General features: G+C 45.5%; 1 protein-coding gene across 1 annotated transcript in view; it reads left to right on the top strand.

The window, feature by feature from the left end:
- LOC309553706 (DNA-directed DNA/RNA polymerase mu-like) overlaps positions 1-18,808 on the top strand; it is a 185,739-nt gene that overhangs the window by 62,022 nt on the left and 104,909 nt on the right. The window contains exons 6-8 of the mRNA XM_082255082.1: positions 7,557-7,628; positions 18,289-18,409; positions 18,484-18,616. Coding sequence (XP_082111208.1) covers positions 7,557-7,628; positions 18,289-18,409; positions 18,484-18,616 — 326 coding nt within the window. The remainder of the gene's footprint in view (positions 1-7,556; positions 7,629-18,288; positions 18,410-18,483; positions 18,617-18,808) is intronic.

Genomic DNA, 18,808 nt, shown 5'->3' with positions numbered 1-18,808 from the left:
GGATCTTAGGTCCTGGCAAGAATTTTTTCTTAAAGAATTTTTTTTTAGACAGCTTTTTTTCTCCAGTGTTCCTGTGAGATCTTCAAGCAAGAAAGCTGAACTGGGCGACGGGCTGGATGTTGAGATCCGGTGGTCACCCCAGTTCAGCCTACGAGCGCGTGCAGGCCATAGCTCCGCGCTGGGTCGGCCGCGACAAAGTCCCATTAAAGGACTGTCCACGCGAGTTAAACGTCTCGCTGAAACGCCAAAGACCATGAGTCACGGCGTCCGTATCGGTCGACAGCCCTCCCGCCCCGGTGGAGAGGGGTACTGTCAGGAGTTGATGCCCGCCTGGTTCCGGTATGGTGAGTAGTATGTTCCCCCTTTTCCCCTGACGGGTCTTGTGGTGAACGCGGGCCCCTCTCTGTATGGTAAGATAGAGTCCCTTTCTATCCTACAACATGACACAGATCCTCCTACTTTGAGTGTGATTTTATGTGTGCAAAAAGCCAGGAGGCTTGGTTTGGGAGCTAACAATCTAATTGTAAACATGTTTTAAAGATGTAATCTGTGGCATTCTGGGAATCTTATGGGTTAAGAATAAGCTACCTACCAGTCAGAAGCCACGGACATGTAGACTGCCTTCCTAATCAGATCTCCAGCTATCAGCAGGCCTCCCGAACGGCCATGCGGTCCGCCAGGGCCGGTACCGCCAACCACGCCATATCCCCATGCAGTGAGAGTGTTGTGTGCCCTGCAGCACACCGCTATTCAGTACGGGCCGCAGCCATTTTTTTTGCTGGATCGCAGGAGCCGCCATTTTGGCGTAGCCTCGTGTCTCCAGCATGGGGGCGGCCATGTTTGAGGTGATCCAAACACCTCGTGGAGCTTGGGGGAGGCGCCGAAAGGCGTACAGAGGGGCGGAGCCGCCTCCTTTCTTCCTGGGCAGCCAGCCAAAAGACTTCCTGTTTGTTAAGACAGCGCTGTAACCTGTTGCAGTTAAACTCTGAGCATCAAGTGGTGAGCCTGGGGGTCTATCTCTCTCTCTCTCGATCGATAGGGATCCCTAGCAGGTAACACTAAGGGGCTTTTTGTGGCGCTGGGGGTCAAAAAAAAAAAAAAAAAAAAAAAAAAAAAAGTTTTATTTTTGAGGAAGTAACTGGAGTTATCATGGACCCTGCCACACATATTCCCCCACCTGTTTCCCTCGAGGGGGCCACGGGACCCGCCGGTGCACAGAGTATAGAGTCATTTACAGCAATTTTGGAGTCTATGGTGGCTCGGGTGGAGGCGGCCTGTCGGGGACGGGGGTCAAGGAAGCGACCCCCGCCTACCCCTATACCATCTGACACCTCTGACTCAGATTCAGAGGTGGTCACGGCAGTTGCAGGTTCCTCTGCAAGGGCTGTTATCCCAGGTAAAGCCCCCTCAGACAGTGAGGAGGACGCTTCTTCTCCTGCTATTATTCAGGAAGAAGCATTGGTGGACGCACTAGTTGTGGCAGTGCAGGAAACCTTAAAACTTGAGGCTTTACCGGCAGAGGCAACTGAAACAGAGATTCCTTTTGGTACTAATAAGCCCATCAAGACGATGAAGGCTTTTCCTGTACCTAAATGTTTCGGTAATCAGATTAAAGGAGAATGGGAGCATTCTAAGCGTACCTTTACTATTTCCAAGCGTATTGCTAGACGCTATCCGTTTGAGGAATCCATCATTAAGAAATGGACGGTACCACCAGTCGTGGATCCGCCTATTTCCAGGCTAAATAAAGCCACGGTTATTCCAGTGGAGGACACTTCGTCCTTTAAGGATCCGGTGGATCGAAAGATGGAAGCAGAGTCCCGCACCATCTTCTCTCTGATAGGGTCAGCTTTTAGACCAGTAATTGTTATTGGTCTAGTTTCCCAGACACTTACGGAATGGGCGAAAATGGTACGCCAAGATCTTAGGGGAAAAGATATTCCCCAGGAGACATCTGATTTGATGGAACAGATTATACAAGGGCTACAGTTTATCTGTGACGCAGCCTTGGACACTACTCCCTTATCAGGGTAGGCATCTAAGACAGCGGTGATCCTCAGACGTGTGCTATGGTTAAAATGCTGGTCAGCTGACCTAGGTTCCAAGAAGACCTTGACAAATCTCCCCTTTCAGGGGAATCGTCTATTTGGGGCCAACCTAGATGAAATCATTAAGGATGCCACTGGGGGCAAGAGCACTTTTTTGCCACAGGCTGCTAAAGCTAAGGGACCTCGCAACAAGCGAGGACCTTTCTTTACCGCCCATAGAGGGCGTCCGGCTGGTACTAGCGGGAAAGGCAAGACTCCTCCAGGAGGGTTCAAGAAGGGCTGGTCGGACAAGCAAAGGACCAACCCAGCCAAACCCGAAGCAAAGGAGTACACAGCCTGAAGGTGCGCCCCCACCCGGTTTCAGGGTGGGGGGACGTTTTCACCAGTATTCAGCGAGCATCAACCACTACTACCGGTGCGATTCTTCCCTTCCAACATTTAAGTACTACAGGAAGCGGTAATTACCGTTCCCTGAATAGATCTTTTCCTTTACCTTTTCCTAAGATTAGTCCCGATACCTCACAGGAATCGGATCTGGTTGACCAGATAGGTCAAGTAGCCTCTAGTCGGGTGACTTCGGTCCCTGAGGTTCAACCAGAAAAGATCACCTTTCCTGATAACTATCAGGTATCTGATAAATGTGTGGGAACAGAAAACGACCAGACTTTCTCGGATGGTCGGGGCCAGATACCTCTAGGGACGCCTGGTTCAGATCCAATCAGCGCCAGTGGTCCTAGAAATTCTAGACTGGCCTCCTCAAGCCGGCCTGGCCGACTTGGACATGTTAGTCGTAGACGTTCCGTGGGAACTTCGTCTCAGGGAGTGTCTGTGGTCTCAAGGACCAATTTACCATCATGCTTTACAGTCGCTGGGTTTAATGGCCTGGCCATTGAGACCCAAGTACTGAAGGACAGAGGTTTGTCAGCTTCAGTCATTCCTACCCTTATTAAAGCAAGGAAAGCGACTTCCAGCAAAGTCTATTATCACACATGGAAAACTTATATTGCGTGGTGCGAATCTTTAGGATTTCCTCCACGTACCTATTCGGTGTCTCGAATATTGGCCTTTTTGCAACAGGGGGTTGAGCAGAAGCTAGCCTTGAGCACCATCAAGGGTCAAGTTTCAGCATTAGCAATCTTCTTTCAGAAGCCTTTAGCTACCAAATCCTTGGTGCGGAATTTCATCCAGGGGGTGCGGCACCTGGCTCCTCCAGTCCGCGCGCCCTTACCGCCTTGGGATCTTAATTTGGTTTTGTTGGTTCTACAGAAACCTCCCTTTGAAAACATCAGGGAGATTCCCTTGCTTACTTTATCCCAGAAGGTGGCCTTCTTGGTGGCTATTACTTCTGCTCGCAGGGTGTCAGAACTGGCTGCATTATCATGCCAGTCCCCATACCTAGTGATTCATAGGGATAAGGTAGTACTTCATCCTAAGCCATCTTTTCTTCCCAAGGTGGTTTCAGATTTTCATCTGAATGAAGATATTGTACTACCTTCCTTGTGTCCTCAGCCCAAGCATCATCGGGAACATGCGTTGCATTCCTTAGATGTGGTTCGGGCAATCAGGGTATACCTGAAAGCTACGGAATCATTCCGTAAGACGGATTCACTTTTTGTGATCACGGATGGCCCCAGAAAGGGTTTGCCTGCATCTGCCGCGACCATTGCCAAATGGATTAGACAAACGGTGGTACAGGCTTATTCTATTAAGGGTCAGAGTCCTCCGTTCCCTGTTAGGGCGCACTCCACTCGAGCGCTCAGTACTTCCTGGGCCTTTCGCCATCAGGCGTCAGTGGTCCAGGTATGTAAGGCGGCCACCTGGTCGTCAGTACATACCTTTACAAAATTCTATAAAATTGATGTGACGGCATCGGCGGATGCCTCATTTGGCCGCAAGGTTTTGCAGGCCGCAATTTGAGGAGACCGGTGGTCTACCTCGAGGGTTTTTTTTTTCTGTTTGAAAAAAAAAAAAAAAAAAAATTTGTCTCTTTTTTTGTTGAGTCTCATCATTAAAGATGAGCATTGTAAACTTCTAGTTGGCACCGGTTGGGCCTTCTAGATTGGGATTTGATTTCCATTTTCCCACCCCTCAGTTGTGATACTGCTCTGGGACGTCCCGAAGGTGGTGTATCACCGAGGACTACGTCTGTCAATGAGCGCTAGAGAAAAATGGATTTTTGTAAAATCGTACCGTAAAATCCTTTTCTCTTAGCTCATTGACAGACGTAGTCCCCGCCCCTCTGTTTTTTTGAGTTGGGTTAAAATCTCTAAAGACTGCTTTTTCACATAACTGATTTGCTGAGGCAGAGAGAGAGAGGATATACCCTCTGGGACTGCCCCTGGGGTGTGGCCAGAGCTTTTTAATTTCCTGTCTAGTCCTGCTCCTGTGGAGGCAACATAACCCGAAGGTGGTGTATCACCGAGGACTACGTCTGTCAATGAGCTAAGAGAAAAGGATTTTACGGTAAGATTTTACAAAAATCCATTTTTTTTGCCTTAATATCTACCTTTTAAATTAAATCACATTACTAATCACATATTGTACTTGTTTGTAGCCTAAATACTGAAATTTGCACTTAAATGTTACTTCCACTTTTGTGGAAAAATAAAACGGCACATAAAAAAAAAAAAAAAATATAGCGTATACAATTGCAACACAAGTCATTTTGTAATTGAATGTTATTAAAAACTATCTGCTAATAATTTACTAATAATTAATATTCTGCAGCCGCTGTAATTTTCTGAAAATGCAATGTGATATGGTTACCTGGAGGGGTTTTGTACATAGAATATACTGAACACACCCCAGAAACATAATTTCCTGCTTATGTGATTGGCTCACTGATTTTCCCAGAAGTCTACACTAAGATCCAAGTCCGATTTCAGGCATCCCCTGCAACAACAATGTCATTTTTTCGTGAGATATTCCCAATAGGAACATGTCCAAAGGGATGCAGACCCTGCAGATTTTCCTCATTAGTGCTCTGCAGGTGCACATCTGCTTCATATTTAGATTCATTTTCTCACATGAGCACAGAGAAACACACAGGGTTTTCTTTAGAATGACAAAAAGGTAAGAATCCGCAACAAAGGTTGTTCTAATCTGTGCAATGCACCTAGATCACCATAGATCAGAGGGGAATGTTTTTTTTCTCATCAAAAGTGGAGTTACGTGTTTAAAACTGTAATTTTGTAACTTTTTGAAATGCAAGTAAAAACTTAGCTGTGCCAGTAAATTTTGGGTGTCATGTCAGTAAATTTCAATCTGGTAGGTTGGCAACTCTGTTAGCGATAATCGCAAGTAAATCCAGCAGGCTGCTTGTACACAAGTTGACCTATTAATCGGCTTGGTACATTCAGCCTGCCCATACATGGTTGAATCGGAACCAACTGAGATTTGAACTGTCTATAACTGGCCTAAGGCATGACAAGGGATTTCTCATGCCACAATGGGTTCTCTTAATAGAGCACAGCAGAAGTTATCTCTATTAAGATGCTGTATCTGTCATTGAATTGAGGGACTGCTCTGACTCATTCACTCATATGTGCTAGTTTCAAAAGACCTTTTACATCAAAGGAGTTGGGCACCAATTAGTTAAAAAATATACATAGCTTTTTTAAAACACAGCTAGAGCAGCCTTTCTCAACCTTTTTAACACGGAAGAGCCCTTGAAAAGAATGTCACATACTTGGCGTATTTGACACCAAGGACTGACCAATTTGCTAACTTTATTTTCAGTAATTAATAATTTCCTAGGGGTCAGTGAAGAAATGTTTCATACATTGGTGCTCATTGGGGAAGAATGCTCCTTACATTGTCGGTGAGAAGAATGCCCCTTTTACAGATAGTTCAAAGGATCATCGGTATGAAAAAAGTGCTGATTGCTCAATAAAACCCCTACATATCTCTGAAGGAAGCCTAGAGTTTCACAGAACTGGTTGAGAGAGGCTTTCCTTGACGGTGTGATCTTGTTGTGTATGAGGAAAAGTAACGCATCACTATACTTTAGCACTGTTAAAGTGATTGTAAAAGATTACATTTTATTTTTTAAAAATATTAAACATGTTATACTTGCTTGCTCTATGCAGCGCAGGGCGACGCTCCTGAGCTGGCTCTGTGTCCACAAAGTTTCTGCCTTCACAACCACATTAACCACTTAAGCCCCGGAAGATTTTACCCCCTTCCTGCCTAGGGCCTATTTTGCGATTCGGCACTGCGTGATTTTAACGGACAATTGTGCGGTCGTGCGACGCTGTACCCAAATGAAATTGACGCCTTTTTTTTTTCCACAAATAGAGCTTTCTTTTGGTGGTATTTGATCACCTGTGAGATTTTTTGCTCATGCGCTATAAACAAAAAAAAGAGCGACAATTTTCCAAAAATAACAATATTTTTCACATTTTTTTTTATATGAAATTCCCCAAAAAAATTTAAAAATCTTAATTTTTTAACATTTTTGGCCAATTTGTTTTCTGCTACATATGTTTGGTAAAAATAAGCGTATTTTGATTGGTTTGCGCAAAATTTATTGCGTTTACTAAGGGAAATATTTCTGTAATTTTTGGTGTTTTTTTTTTTTTTTTTAACGAGTAATGGCGATCTGCGATTATTTTTTTTTTTTTTTGCGGGACTGCGACATTGCGGCGGACAGATCGGACCCTTGACTGACATTTTTGACACTTTTGGGGGTACCAGTGACATTACTACAGTAATCAGTGCTATACATATGCACTGTTACTGTAAAAATGACACTGTCAGGGAAGGGGTTAACTTTATTGGAGAGGCGGGGGTTAAATATGTCCCTAGGGGCGTGCTTCTTACTGTAAAGGGGCGTGGCTTTTCATGTAACCACAGAGACATACGATCCTAAATAGCAGGATCGTATGTTTACATCAGCCGCCTGCCTTTCTCCCTCTGCAGCGGACGATCGCGAGTGACCGGCGGGCATCCGAGCCGCTGGTCACTCGCGCTTGAGTGTCCGAGAACGAGCGGGGGCGCGCGCTCGCCCCCTATTGGCTCACGGGCAAGTTACGTGTATATATATGTCACTTTGCCCAGGAGGGGCTGACCGCCGCTGTATATAGTCATGCGGCGGTTGGCAAGAGGTTAACCATCCATGACCAACTTTTGGCAGCACAATGGGAATTGCCATTGCTGGGAGACAACTTTCTAGTATCTCTGCTTAATCAACAGAACTGAAAGGAAAATAATTTTGAGGACTTCCAGGCTGTACAATTAACATCTCAGTTAGTGGTCTTCAAATATATTTGTTTTCTCTCAGTATTTAGACAGTTATTGGTTTGTTCCTGTGGTAGTCTAATTGTTTTGCTTCCTGATACTTTTCCCCACCTTTTTATAGTGTTTTAATCTGACATTTTAAAGAAATAACTGGAAAAAAAAAACTCCTGAAAAAATGTGAGCTGATTGTTTTAGCTGTCCAAAAAAGTGTTGCTTTGTCAATGGTATATACGTGTAAAACCTACTAATAGATTTTTCTTTTTTGTGCAGGAAATTTTGGAAGATGGAGTGTGTAGAGAAGCTGAGGAGCTCAAAACCAGTGAGCATTACCAATGCATGGAGGTGTGTGTACCATCATTGTTTGTATAAGTGGGAAATATTAAACATATGCAAACACTGTTCCCTATTATACCAACAACAATAATAACAAAATCCTCACCTGTACATACTGCCCTTGTTCTAGGGAATAAAATGTTATGTTGTGGAAGTTACAGAATGTGAACAGGTTACTGTGGGCTACACACACTTATTTTGTATAATTATAAATTAGTCCTAGCCTACCTACTCAGTTTTGTTATAAGCAGTGCACACCCAAAGCATATCTGCAATCAAAGCTGAGGTTTAATATGCTTATAATTTGTCTTCCCTAGCTCCTTATTACCCCCCTTATCAACATGCTTATCAAAGTTTTAAATCTCTTCTTTTTTTTTTTTTAGCATTTACCCTATTTTTGAGCCAGTGACATGATTCATGCTTCTGTATGCAATAAAGTCAGCGGATGGCTGGTGTAAAGGGCTGGCAAGATGCTGTACATAGCTTCCTGAAAACGTCAATGCACCCTGCCTCAGTACGCTTTTCAAGAGCACCCCCCCCCCCCCCCCAGATTAGAGCTGCACGATTCTGGATAAAATCAGGATCGCGGTTTCTTAAAATAAAGAGCATGATTCTCGGCGTAAAATCATCTTTTACACTATACAAAAACATTGGGCTAACTTTTTAACAGTTTTTTTTTTATTAAAGTATATTTAATAAAATATTGCTACAACTGCCATTTTATTCTCAAGGGTCTCTGCTAAAAAAAAAAAAATATATATATATATATATATATATATATATATATATATATATATATATATATATATATATATATATATATATATATATATATATATATATATATATATATATATATAGTGACAGGGGTGCTTGAGTTTTTTCCTCTGTCTTTCAGGAGAGCACCTTGAGAGATGGCTCCTCCCACTTGCCAACAGGAAACGCCACTTCCACCAAACTTAAAAGGAGACTTCTCCCCACAGCTCATCAGTTTGTGTTTCCTCTGGCCGAGGGACACTTAGTGGGAGTCAGGAGCTCTTGGGTGCTGTCCTGAGAGACCAGGCTTTCTGCTCCACCATACCTGTTTTTTTCCTTTAAAGAGTCTGTTCCTCCAAAACAAAACATGAGCTGTTGTTGAATGGGCTCCCTCTCCCCCTTCGCTGCTCTGGGAGAGTCTATACTGCTCATGGACGCCGCTCCTAGGCAGCAGGTTTATTCCTTTTTTTTTTTTTTTTCCCCTAGTCCCGCCTGCCGGTCTAGTTGCGTAGGTGCTGCCGCTATCTTTTTAGATGCTGAGTTGGGACTCGCCCGGCCGGAAGTGAGGTATCCGGTGAGGGGCGGGGCTCGTGGAGCAGGCGCGCGGCGTCACTTCCACCGGAAAAAGCGCAAGGGATGAGGGGAGGAACAGATCTATTGCCTATTTCCAGATCCAGTCTGGCGCAATTGGAGTCCGGAATCGGCATTCCAAAGCCATGTGTAGACACTGCAACACTGCTATGGATGCGGTTGTGACAGCAAGTGGGACAGGCACAGGCACCAGCAAGCCCAAGGTAAGAGGTAGATTGTGCATCTTGCCTTTGATTACTGTGTGGTCTCTCTCCTTCTTTCTTCCCCCCGGTGGCCTGTCTGGGCACTTGGAGTTTGTTTATGCTTCCTGTGCACCCGGGGTGACCCTGATGAGAAATGGTTGATTCCATGGGATGGTTTGTTTTTTATGTTTTTTTTTTCTCATTATGGCAGGCTAAGGGCTAAGAGCTCTGAGCTGGAAGTTAAAAAAAAAAATGCCCTTCATGCAAAGCTACCTGAAGGTTTGGAAGAAAACACTGTCAGACATGCATTGATTCCCTGGTTTAAGTGGAAGCTTCTACTGCATGCAGCGATTTAATCACATCAGTTAAAGAGCTGGATGCTACTATTCAATCCTTTCGCTCTTTGCTAACAAATCATCCCTTAAGTCAGTCATCTACCTCCCAATCCTCTCGGGGCTCACAGTTAAACCTTGCAGTGGAGGTTGAGATAGGTCCTCCTACCCAAAAGGTACTTTCCCCCTCTCATTCCAAAGGAGGGGGTAGAAGATATACCCTCAATACAAGCTGTCTTTAGATCAGGTTGATGGTTTGTTGAAGGTAGTTTGTTACTTTGGGCTTGGAAGAAGAGAAAAAAGAATTCTCTGCATGATCGGATGTATGCAGATCTGGGGGAACCTAAAGGTCGCCCCTTTCCTGTACATTTAGTCATCTCTGAGGCCTTTAAAAAGGATTGGGCAGAACCAGAGAGGAAACATTTTTTCCAAAGGCCCAAAAAGGCGTTTTTCCTTTTGATGACAAGAGATCCTTTATTCTTTTTCCACTCTGTCAACGGCTGTAGCCTAAATTGTGGATGCATCAGCAGAATCTGTAAGGATGACCACAAGATCTGCAGCCCTAGCTAACTCAGCCAGAAGAGCTCTGTGGTTCAAGACCTGGCCAGGTGATGCGGCATCCAAAAGCAAGTATTGTGAGATTCCATTTATGGGGGATCTGCTGGTGGGTCCTGATTTAGACTCAGTTTTAGACAGAACAGCCGACAAAAAGAGATCATTAAATTAAAAGCAGCACAAATGTAATTTTTTTACGGCACCAAACAGCACAAACGTAGTACTAAAGAAACACACTGAGTTTTTTTGTGCTGATTGTAGGGGGACCACCTTCGCTGAGCCCTCTGCACTGTATGAATTGTGGAAATGCTGGATTAAGATTGTGAAGGGGGTTTGAATCCTTTTTTTTTTTATATAATATATATTTCTCTATCGCTCATTGACAGACGTAGTCTTCTTGATTCTCAAGAGCTGGGTTATGTTGTCTCCGCAGGAGTAGGACTAGGCAGAAAGACAAAACGTTCTGGCTCCACCTTAGGGGCAGTCCCTGAGGGTATATCCTCCCTCTCTCTGCTACAGGGAATCCAGTTTTTTTCTGTCTAGTCAGGAGTAAGGACCTAAGCTCCTTGCTGGGATCTTTTTGGTCCTGGCAAGATTTTTTCTTTAGAAGAAATATTTTTTAGGTAGTTTTTTCTCCAGTGTTTTTCCTGTGAGATCTTCAAGCAAAAAACGCCGGACTGGGCGACACTAGTGGTCACCCCAGCCGGCCTACGAGCGCGCGCAGACCATTGCATTGCGCTTGGTCGGCCGCGACACATTCAAGTAAGTATGCGGGGCCGGGCGACGGGCTGGATGTTGAGATCCAGTGGTCACCCCGGTTTCTGCCTACGAGCGCGTGCAGACCAGAGCTCCGCGCTGGGTCGGCCGCGACGGAGTCCCAGTGGAGGGACTGACCTTGCGAGTTAAAAGTCTCGCTTGGACGCCAGGAACCTGAGAGTCGAGGCTTCCGGAGTGGTCCACAAACCCCCACCCCGGTGGAGAGGGTATTGTGAAGAGAGGGTGCCTGTCGGTTCGGTATGGTGAGTAAACGTTCCCTTTTTTCTTTCCTCGTTATGAGGCAGTATGAATTATGGGCCCTTCCATACATGGTCAGTGTATATCTGACACTAAAAGTCCCCCTTGTAAATACAGTATGTGTTTGTGGGAAGTGGACTTGGTTTGAGAGCTAACACTCTACCCAGCAGACTGTAGCATTACAGCAGACATAGGAGGTATAATCCTACCTTATTTGTAGTGTATCTCCTGTAGATCTATCAATCGCCACTCAGCAGAGATGCAGGTGGATGTGCTGGGAAAAACGTTTTCGGCGGTCCGCCGCCATTTTGCCGTAGACCAGGTGCATGCATGTCCTCAGGTCACGCCGGCCGCCATGTTTTTGGAGCCTAATGTCTCCTATATGGGGGCGGCCATGTTTCATGAGCCCAGCTACCTCGTGGAGAGCTGGGAACGCCGGAAGGCGTACACAGGGGGCGGAGCCACGTCCTACCCGGGAAAAAGCAACAGCTCCTTCCAGTCTGTAAAGACAGACGCTGACTGCAGTTGGTTGGAAACTTCACTGCATCGGTTGGTGAGCCTTGGGGGTCCCTCTCTCTCTCTGTGGGATCGAGAAGCAGGTACTCTGAGGGGCGCTATTGCGCTAGGGGGAGACACATAAAAAAAAAAAAAAAAAAAAAAAGAGGTATTTTTTATTTAAAAAAAAAAGTTTTTTTTGTGTTTTCTGGCAAAGGTGTCCTGAATTATCATGGACCCTGCCACTCATGTATCTCCTCCGGATCCCCTCGAGGGGTCTGCGGGATCCTCCAGCACCCCACTGACGATTAAATCATTGTCCGCTATTATGGAAGCTTGTGTCCCGGGTGGAAGTGGCTTGTCAGGGACAGGGCGCAAGTAAGCGACCCCCGCCTAACCCCTTATTATCTGAAACCTCGGATTCAGACTCTGAGCCTATTTCTGCAGTTGCAGGTACTTCATCTGGTATTGGTGTCTCGTGTACTGTCTTTTCAGACAGTGAGGAGGATGTTTCGGCATCAGCCATAGCCAGAGAGGAAGCGTTGGTAAACGCACTCATTGTATCTGTTCAAGAGACCTTAAGATTACAGGGTATTCCGTCAGAAATAGCTGAAACTAAAAACGCATCTAGTGGCGAAGGTTTTTTCCATTGCCCAAATGTTTTGGCAATCCAATCAAAGAAGAATGGAGTCTGCCAAAACGCATTTCTACTATTTCTAAACGCATTAACAGGCGTTATCCGTTTGAGGAAACCCTCATTAAGTAATGGACAGAACCACCTGTGGTGGATTCACCAATTGCTAGATTGAATAAAGCCACGGTTATTCCTCTAGAAGACGCTCCGTCTTTTAAAGATCCAGTGGATCGCAAGATAGAAGCTATGTCTCGCACCATGTTTACCTTGATTGGATCAGCTTTCAGACCAATAATTGCTATTGGTCTGGTTTCGCAGGCTGTAACTGTATGGGAAATGATACAGGGGTTACAGTTTGTGTGTGATGCGGCGTTAGACGCCACTTCATTATTGGCGCGAGCATCTGTCTCAGCGGGGGTTCTCAGGCGTACACTGTGGCTAAAAGGTTGGTTAGCCGACCAAGGTTCCAAAAAAGCATTGGCTAATATCCCCTTTTTAGGAGAGCGTCTATTTGGAGCCAACTTAGATGAGATCATTAAGGATCTCACGGGTGGAAAGAGCACCTTTTTACCGCAAAATTTTAAAGGTAAAGGAACTCGTCAAAGACGAGGGCCTTCTTTTTCTGCTCACAAGAGGTTTTTTTCGTCCCGCGGGTGAAAAAATTAAGTCCTCCAAAGCTCCTGCAGGAGGCATCAGGGGTCGTTGGTCGGGCAAGCAAAAGCCCGCCCCCTCTAGACCTGAAGATAAACCGTCCAAAGCCTGAAGGTGCGCCCCCACCCATAACTGGGGTGGGGGGACGTCTTCGCCGGTTCCCGGATCCATGGCTTTCCGGAATCCCGGACAGATGGGTTTGCGAAGTCATAAGGTCAGGGTACAAGATCGAGTTTCGATCTCTCCCACCGGCGCGATTCTTCCCTTCCAATATCCGACTATCCCCGGATCGTTTAGAAGATCTGCGGAGAACAGTCACAGATTTACTACAACAAGGAGTGGTAGTCCACGTTCCTTGGACAGAACGGTTTCTAGGGTTTTATTCAAACCTATTTACAATACCCAGGAAAGAGGGCTAAGTGCGTCCAATTCTGGACTTAAGGGCACTCAATTCTTTTGTCAACATAAGAAGATTCAGAATGGAGTCCATTCGCACAGTAGCAGCCTTTCTGCATCCAGGGGATGTCCTAGCGTCCATAGACATCAAGGACGCATATCTTCACATTCCCATTTTCGCAGGACATCAGCGGTTTCTACGCTTTTCCGTAGAAGAGAACCACTATCAGTTTGTGGCGTTACCTTTCGGTCTCGCCACGGCTCCGCGGGTCTTCACGAAGGTGTTGGCCCCAATGTTGGCACTTCTGCGCCAAAGAGGCATATCGATTCTAGGTTACCTAGACGATCTTCTGCTTCATGCAGAGTCTCCTCAGACCTTGCTACAAAACATAGAAATTACTATGATTTCTTTACAGGAATTCGGGTGGCTGGTGAACCAGCAAAAGTCATTTCTGGTTCCCACCCAGAGGCTCGAATATCTGGGTCTAATTCTAGACACAGTCAGGACAAGAGTTTTTTCTTCCGGTAGGGAAACTCCGAAAGATTCAATCAGCAGTCCAGTTGTTACTATCTAACAGCTGGTCTTCCCTTCGGACTTGCATGAGGGTTCTGGGGTTGATGGTGGCTTCCTTCGAAGCAGTCCCATTTGCCCAGTCCCATACCCGAATTCTTCAGCAAGAGATTCTTCTCAGATGGAATCGGAATCCGGAATCCCTGGACAATCAGATCCGATTGAGCAAACAGACCAGAGAGCTCTGGTCTGGTGGCTTCGGTCTCCGATGCTCAGCCAGGGAAAGTCATTTCTGCCAATATATTGGACGATAGTGACCACGGATGCCAGTCTATCCGGATGGGGAGGAATTCTCGGTCAGTTATCTGTCCAGGGACTTTGGTTCTCGGAAGAATCCAGGTTGCCGATAAATGTATTGGAACTGAGAGCGATCAGACTTTGTCTGATTCACTGGACCGAGCAGCTCCAGGGCAGCCCGGTTCAGATCCAGTTGGACAACGCCACGGCCGTGGCTTATGTCAATCACCAGGGGGGCACCAAGAGTGTCCGAGCGGCCAAAGAAGTGGCTTGCATTCTTCGCTGGGCGGAACGATTTGTTCCAGCTATCTCTGCGGTGTTCATTCCGGGGGTGGAAAATTGGCAGGCAGATTATCTCAGCCGTCAGACCCTGGATCAGGGGGAATGGTCCCTCCATCCAGACGTTTTCCACCAGTTGTGCCTACGGTGGGGCACCCCGGATGTGGATCTGTTGGCATCACGATTCAACAGGAAAGTTCAGAGATTCGTGGCTCGCTCCCGCGATCCTCTAGCAGAAACCGCAGACGCACTGGTCACCCCGTGGGGGCAATACCAGCTAATGTATGCCTTTCCTCCTCTTGGGTTACTGCCAAGACTTCTTCGCAGGATAGAGGAGGAAGGAATTCCAGTAATCCTGGCAGCTCCGGACTGGCCTCGTCGAGCTTGTTACGCCGACTTGGTCAGACTGATGGCGGACGTCCCGTGGAGACTTCCTCTCAGGGAGGATCTACTGTCTCAGGGATCGATCTTCCATCCTGCTTTACGATCGCTAGTTTTAAACGGCCTGGTTATTGAGACCCAGGTGCTGAAGGACAAGGGATTGTCAGCTTCAGTTATTCCTACTCTAGTTAAAACAAGGAAAGCGACTTCCAGAAAGATTATCATCGTACATGGAAGTCTTATATTGTGTGGTGTGAATCCCTTGGGTTCCATCTACATCTTTATTCGGTAGTCCGAATATTGGCTTTCTGCAACAGGGAGTTGAGCAGAAGCTGGCCTTGAGTGTTATCAAGGGTCTGGTTTCAGCATTTGCTATCTTCTTTCAGAAGCTTTTGTCTACTCATTCCTTGGTGCGGAATTTCATCCAGGGGCTGCGACACCTGGCTCTGCCAGTGCACGCGCCGTTACCATCCTGGGATCTTAATTTGGTGCTGTCGGTTCTTCAGACACCTCCCTTTGAAAATATCAGGGAGATTCCCTTGCTTACTTTATCCCAGAAGGTGGTCTTCTTGGTGGCTATCACTTCTGCACGCAGGGTGTCAGAACTGGCTGCATTATCCTGTTGTTCCCCAGATCTGGTGGTTCATAGGGATAAGGTTGTTCTTCATCCGAATCCATCCTTCCTTCTAAGGTGGTTTCAAAGTTTCATTGAATAAGGACAGTGTATTGTCCTTCCTATGTCCTTAGCCCAATCATCCTCGAGAATTTGCATGGCATTCCTTGGATGTAGTTCGGGCGATCAGGATATACTTGAATACTACGGATTCAATTTGTAAGACGGATTCACTGTTTGTGATCACGGATGGCCCTAAGAAGGGGTTGCCTGTTCTGCTGCGACCATCTTTAGATGGATCAGACAGACGGTGGTATAGGCTTATTTTATCTAAGGGTCGGGATCCCCCGTTCCCTGTTAAGGCGCATTCTACTCGGGCGCTTAGAGTTTCCTGGACCTTCCGCCATCAGGCGTCAGTGGTTCAGGTTTTCAAGGCGACTGTTTAGTAGTCGGTTCATACCTTTACAATATTGTATAAGGTTTATGTGATGGCATCGTCAGATGCCTCTTCTGGCCGCAAGGTTCCTGCAGGCCACTGTTTGAGGAGACTGTTGGTCTACCTCGAGGATTTGTGGGGTAGATCTCATCTGTTTACTCGATGAGTCCTTTGATACTTCTGGTTGGCTCCGGTTGGGCCTTCTAGATTGGATTTTGATTCTGTCAATCCCACCCCTCATTTTGTGGCACTGCTTCTGGATGTCCCAGCTCTTGAGAATCAAGAAGACTACGTCTGTCAATGAGCGATAGAGAAAAATGGATTTTTGTAAGATCTTACCGTAAAATCCTTTTCTCTTAAGCTCATTGACAGACGTAGTACCCGCCCCTCTATCATTGAGTTGGGTTGGGTTAAATTCTCTGTTACTGCTTTAGAACAGAACTGATTCCCTGTAGCAGAGAGAGGGAGGATATACCCTCAGGGACTGCCCCTAAGGTGGAGCCAGAACGTTTTGTCTTTCTGCCTAGTCCTACTCCTGCGGAGACGACATAACCCAGCTCTTGAGAATCAAGAAGACTACGTCTGTCAATGAGCTTAAGAGAAAAGGATTTTACGGTAAGATCTTACAAAAATCCATATATATATATATATATATATATATATAACCATTATTCGTTCAGCTTTACCCCAGATGTAATCAATGGGCTAGTTCAAAAGAGTTGTGCAAATATCAAAATGTCTTGACGGATGTTGGTTTGGTGGAGTAGGTGTTCTAGGCAAGATGCATTTCCATTAAAGGATAAGTTCACATCAAATGCACGTCCTTTTTTTTGCAGGTTAAAAAATTAGCACTTTTTTTTTTTTGCTTGGAGCCTGGAAAGCATTGCACCTGTGATAAGCAGATTGTGCTTGCCATGCAGGACTTCTGCAGACTTGTCAGTGTATCTAATAACAAAAACGTGCAGCGCTAGTAAAAAATTGCATATAAATGAACATATACAATTATAGTAGTTTCCCATTTACAGAACTCTGTCAATGAATGACACGGCTGGGTGGGCTAAACCCTGCGCAGCCGCGTTTCTTTTTTTTTTTTTAAATGGGAACAATGAGCGGGGGAAGAAGATCCCCCCCCCCCCCCCCCCCGCTTGCTGTCATTGGAGACAGCAGCTTCAATAGGGGGGTTACATGTTCCCAAAGGTGAATTTATCCTTTACGACTACCCTAAGCAACTCTCGCATGTGATGCTGAGCTTCCCTGATTAAATGAACTGAAAACCAATAAATAAAGGTGACGGGCCAGGAACAATAAGGCCCCTTTCACACAGGCGGACCATTCGTTGTTTTGGCGGATCTGAACGGTCCCCCATGCATTCCTATGGGGCATCGGATGGCATCGGAGACATGTCCGCTGACATCCGATCCGATTTGTCAAATCTGGACGGATGGAAACCCTATTTTCCATCCGTCCATCGGTTTGGATGAGAACGGACAGACAGTCCGTTCCCATCCGATTTCCCCCATAGAGATGCATGGGGAACTGACAGCTGTGTCTCCGCACACAGCGCGGAGACACAGCTGTCCTCCTGCTGCTCAGCGGGGGATCAGCGGCTCGGTCCCCCGCTGAGAAAAACGGACTCCGTCCGATGGACGGATAGTGTGAAAGGGGCCTAAGGCTGGGGAGGAAAGGTAAGATGATGCTAGATGTTCTCCAGCTGGGTAATGAGACTGGCCTTTATGTGACTTACTGCAGCTTCTGATGCGCACTGTGGGAAGCTTACAGTGAGCAATTTCAATACGCCTGTACAGCTGTGCAGGGCTCAAAGTGGTAATAAACCCAAAAGCAAAGATTTGATTATATTTCAGTTTACCGGTTCTTGGATGTGATAATTGTATTTAATTTTTTTTTTTTAGGCTTTTTCTTTTTCTATTTTCATCTAGTAATCTGGCCAGTAAGTCTGTATTTCAAAGGAACACGCTCTCCGGCAGAACGTATCTGTTACAGAGATGAGAAAACCATTTAATACTAGCAGGTGTGCTTACAATGATCATCCTAAAAAAAAAAATAATTATCCCAAAAGGTGCTCCTTCATCCAGAGTGGGGGCACTCTAATACAGGAGCTATGTTACTGGCTGCATCACCAAGTGAAATCAGGAAAAAAAAGCCTAAAAAAAAAGATTGCAGCCACCAAATCTAATGATTTTTAAGCTGTTTTATATATTACGTTTTTGGTTTTGGGTTTAATATTGCTTGAAGGTAAGGTCCAAGTTAAGCTTTAAGAGTCACTAAAAAAAAACTTTAAATGTTAAACATACATTGTATTTACCAGAGCATCTTTTTTGGCTTGCTTTGTTAGTGGGGTACTTCAATGCTTATATTCTCCCTTTTTCCCTTTATGTACACTTACTCTATTTTTACAGCAGAAACCACGTTTTCTAACACAAAATGTAACCAAACAAAAAGGGTTGGTGGCTTTTATGCTCGGTTTTTAGCATATCTAGTATTAGTGCACTTTAGTGGCAAATACTTTATTCTTTTTTTTTTCTTAGCTGTTCACCAGCATTTTTGGAGTCGGCGTACGAACAGCAGAACGATGGTACAAAGATGGCATGCGGAAACTGGATGACCTGAAAGACCCAAAAATTACACTGACAGCAAAACAGAGAGCAGGTAAAAGCAAGAGAAATGGCGATAATATAACATCACTGTCCTTTTTTATAATAATCTGTAGTTTCCGCACTTAGGGCTGGAACATTACACAGACTTGCAACTTCCTGTAACACGCGAAGAGGCTGACCGCGTACAATGTATAATAGGAGAAGCCCTGCAGACATTTGTCCCTGACATCCAGATTACAATGACTGGCGGCTTTTGCAGGTATGACCAATAAATATTTTGTTATTACCAGAGTTCCACAGAAGCATACATAGTGCTGCCATTGGGATTATGGTGAGGTTCAAAAAAGGAACCAAAAATTCTTTCACTGTTCTACTGTGAAGTACAGTGTTGGGTTTGATTTTCCAAAACAGTAGACACTGTCTTTCGTTTCTGATTTCTCTTTCTTTGATT

The sequence above is a fragment of the Pelophylax lessonae genome (genome assembly GCF_965119305.1).
Source record: "Pelophylax lessonae genome assembly, chromosome: 4".
In the NCBI taxonomy this organism is placed as follows: Eukaryota; Metazoa; Chordata; class Amphibia; order Anura; family Ranidae; genus Pelophylax; species Pelophylax lessonae.
Note: the sequence above shows the minus strand (reverse complement) of the source record. Positions and strands in the feature narration are given on the sequence as shown.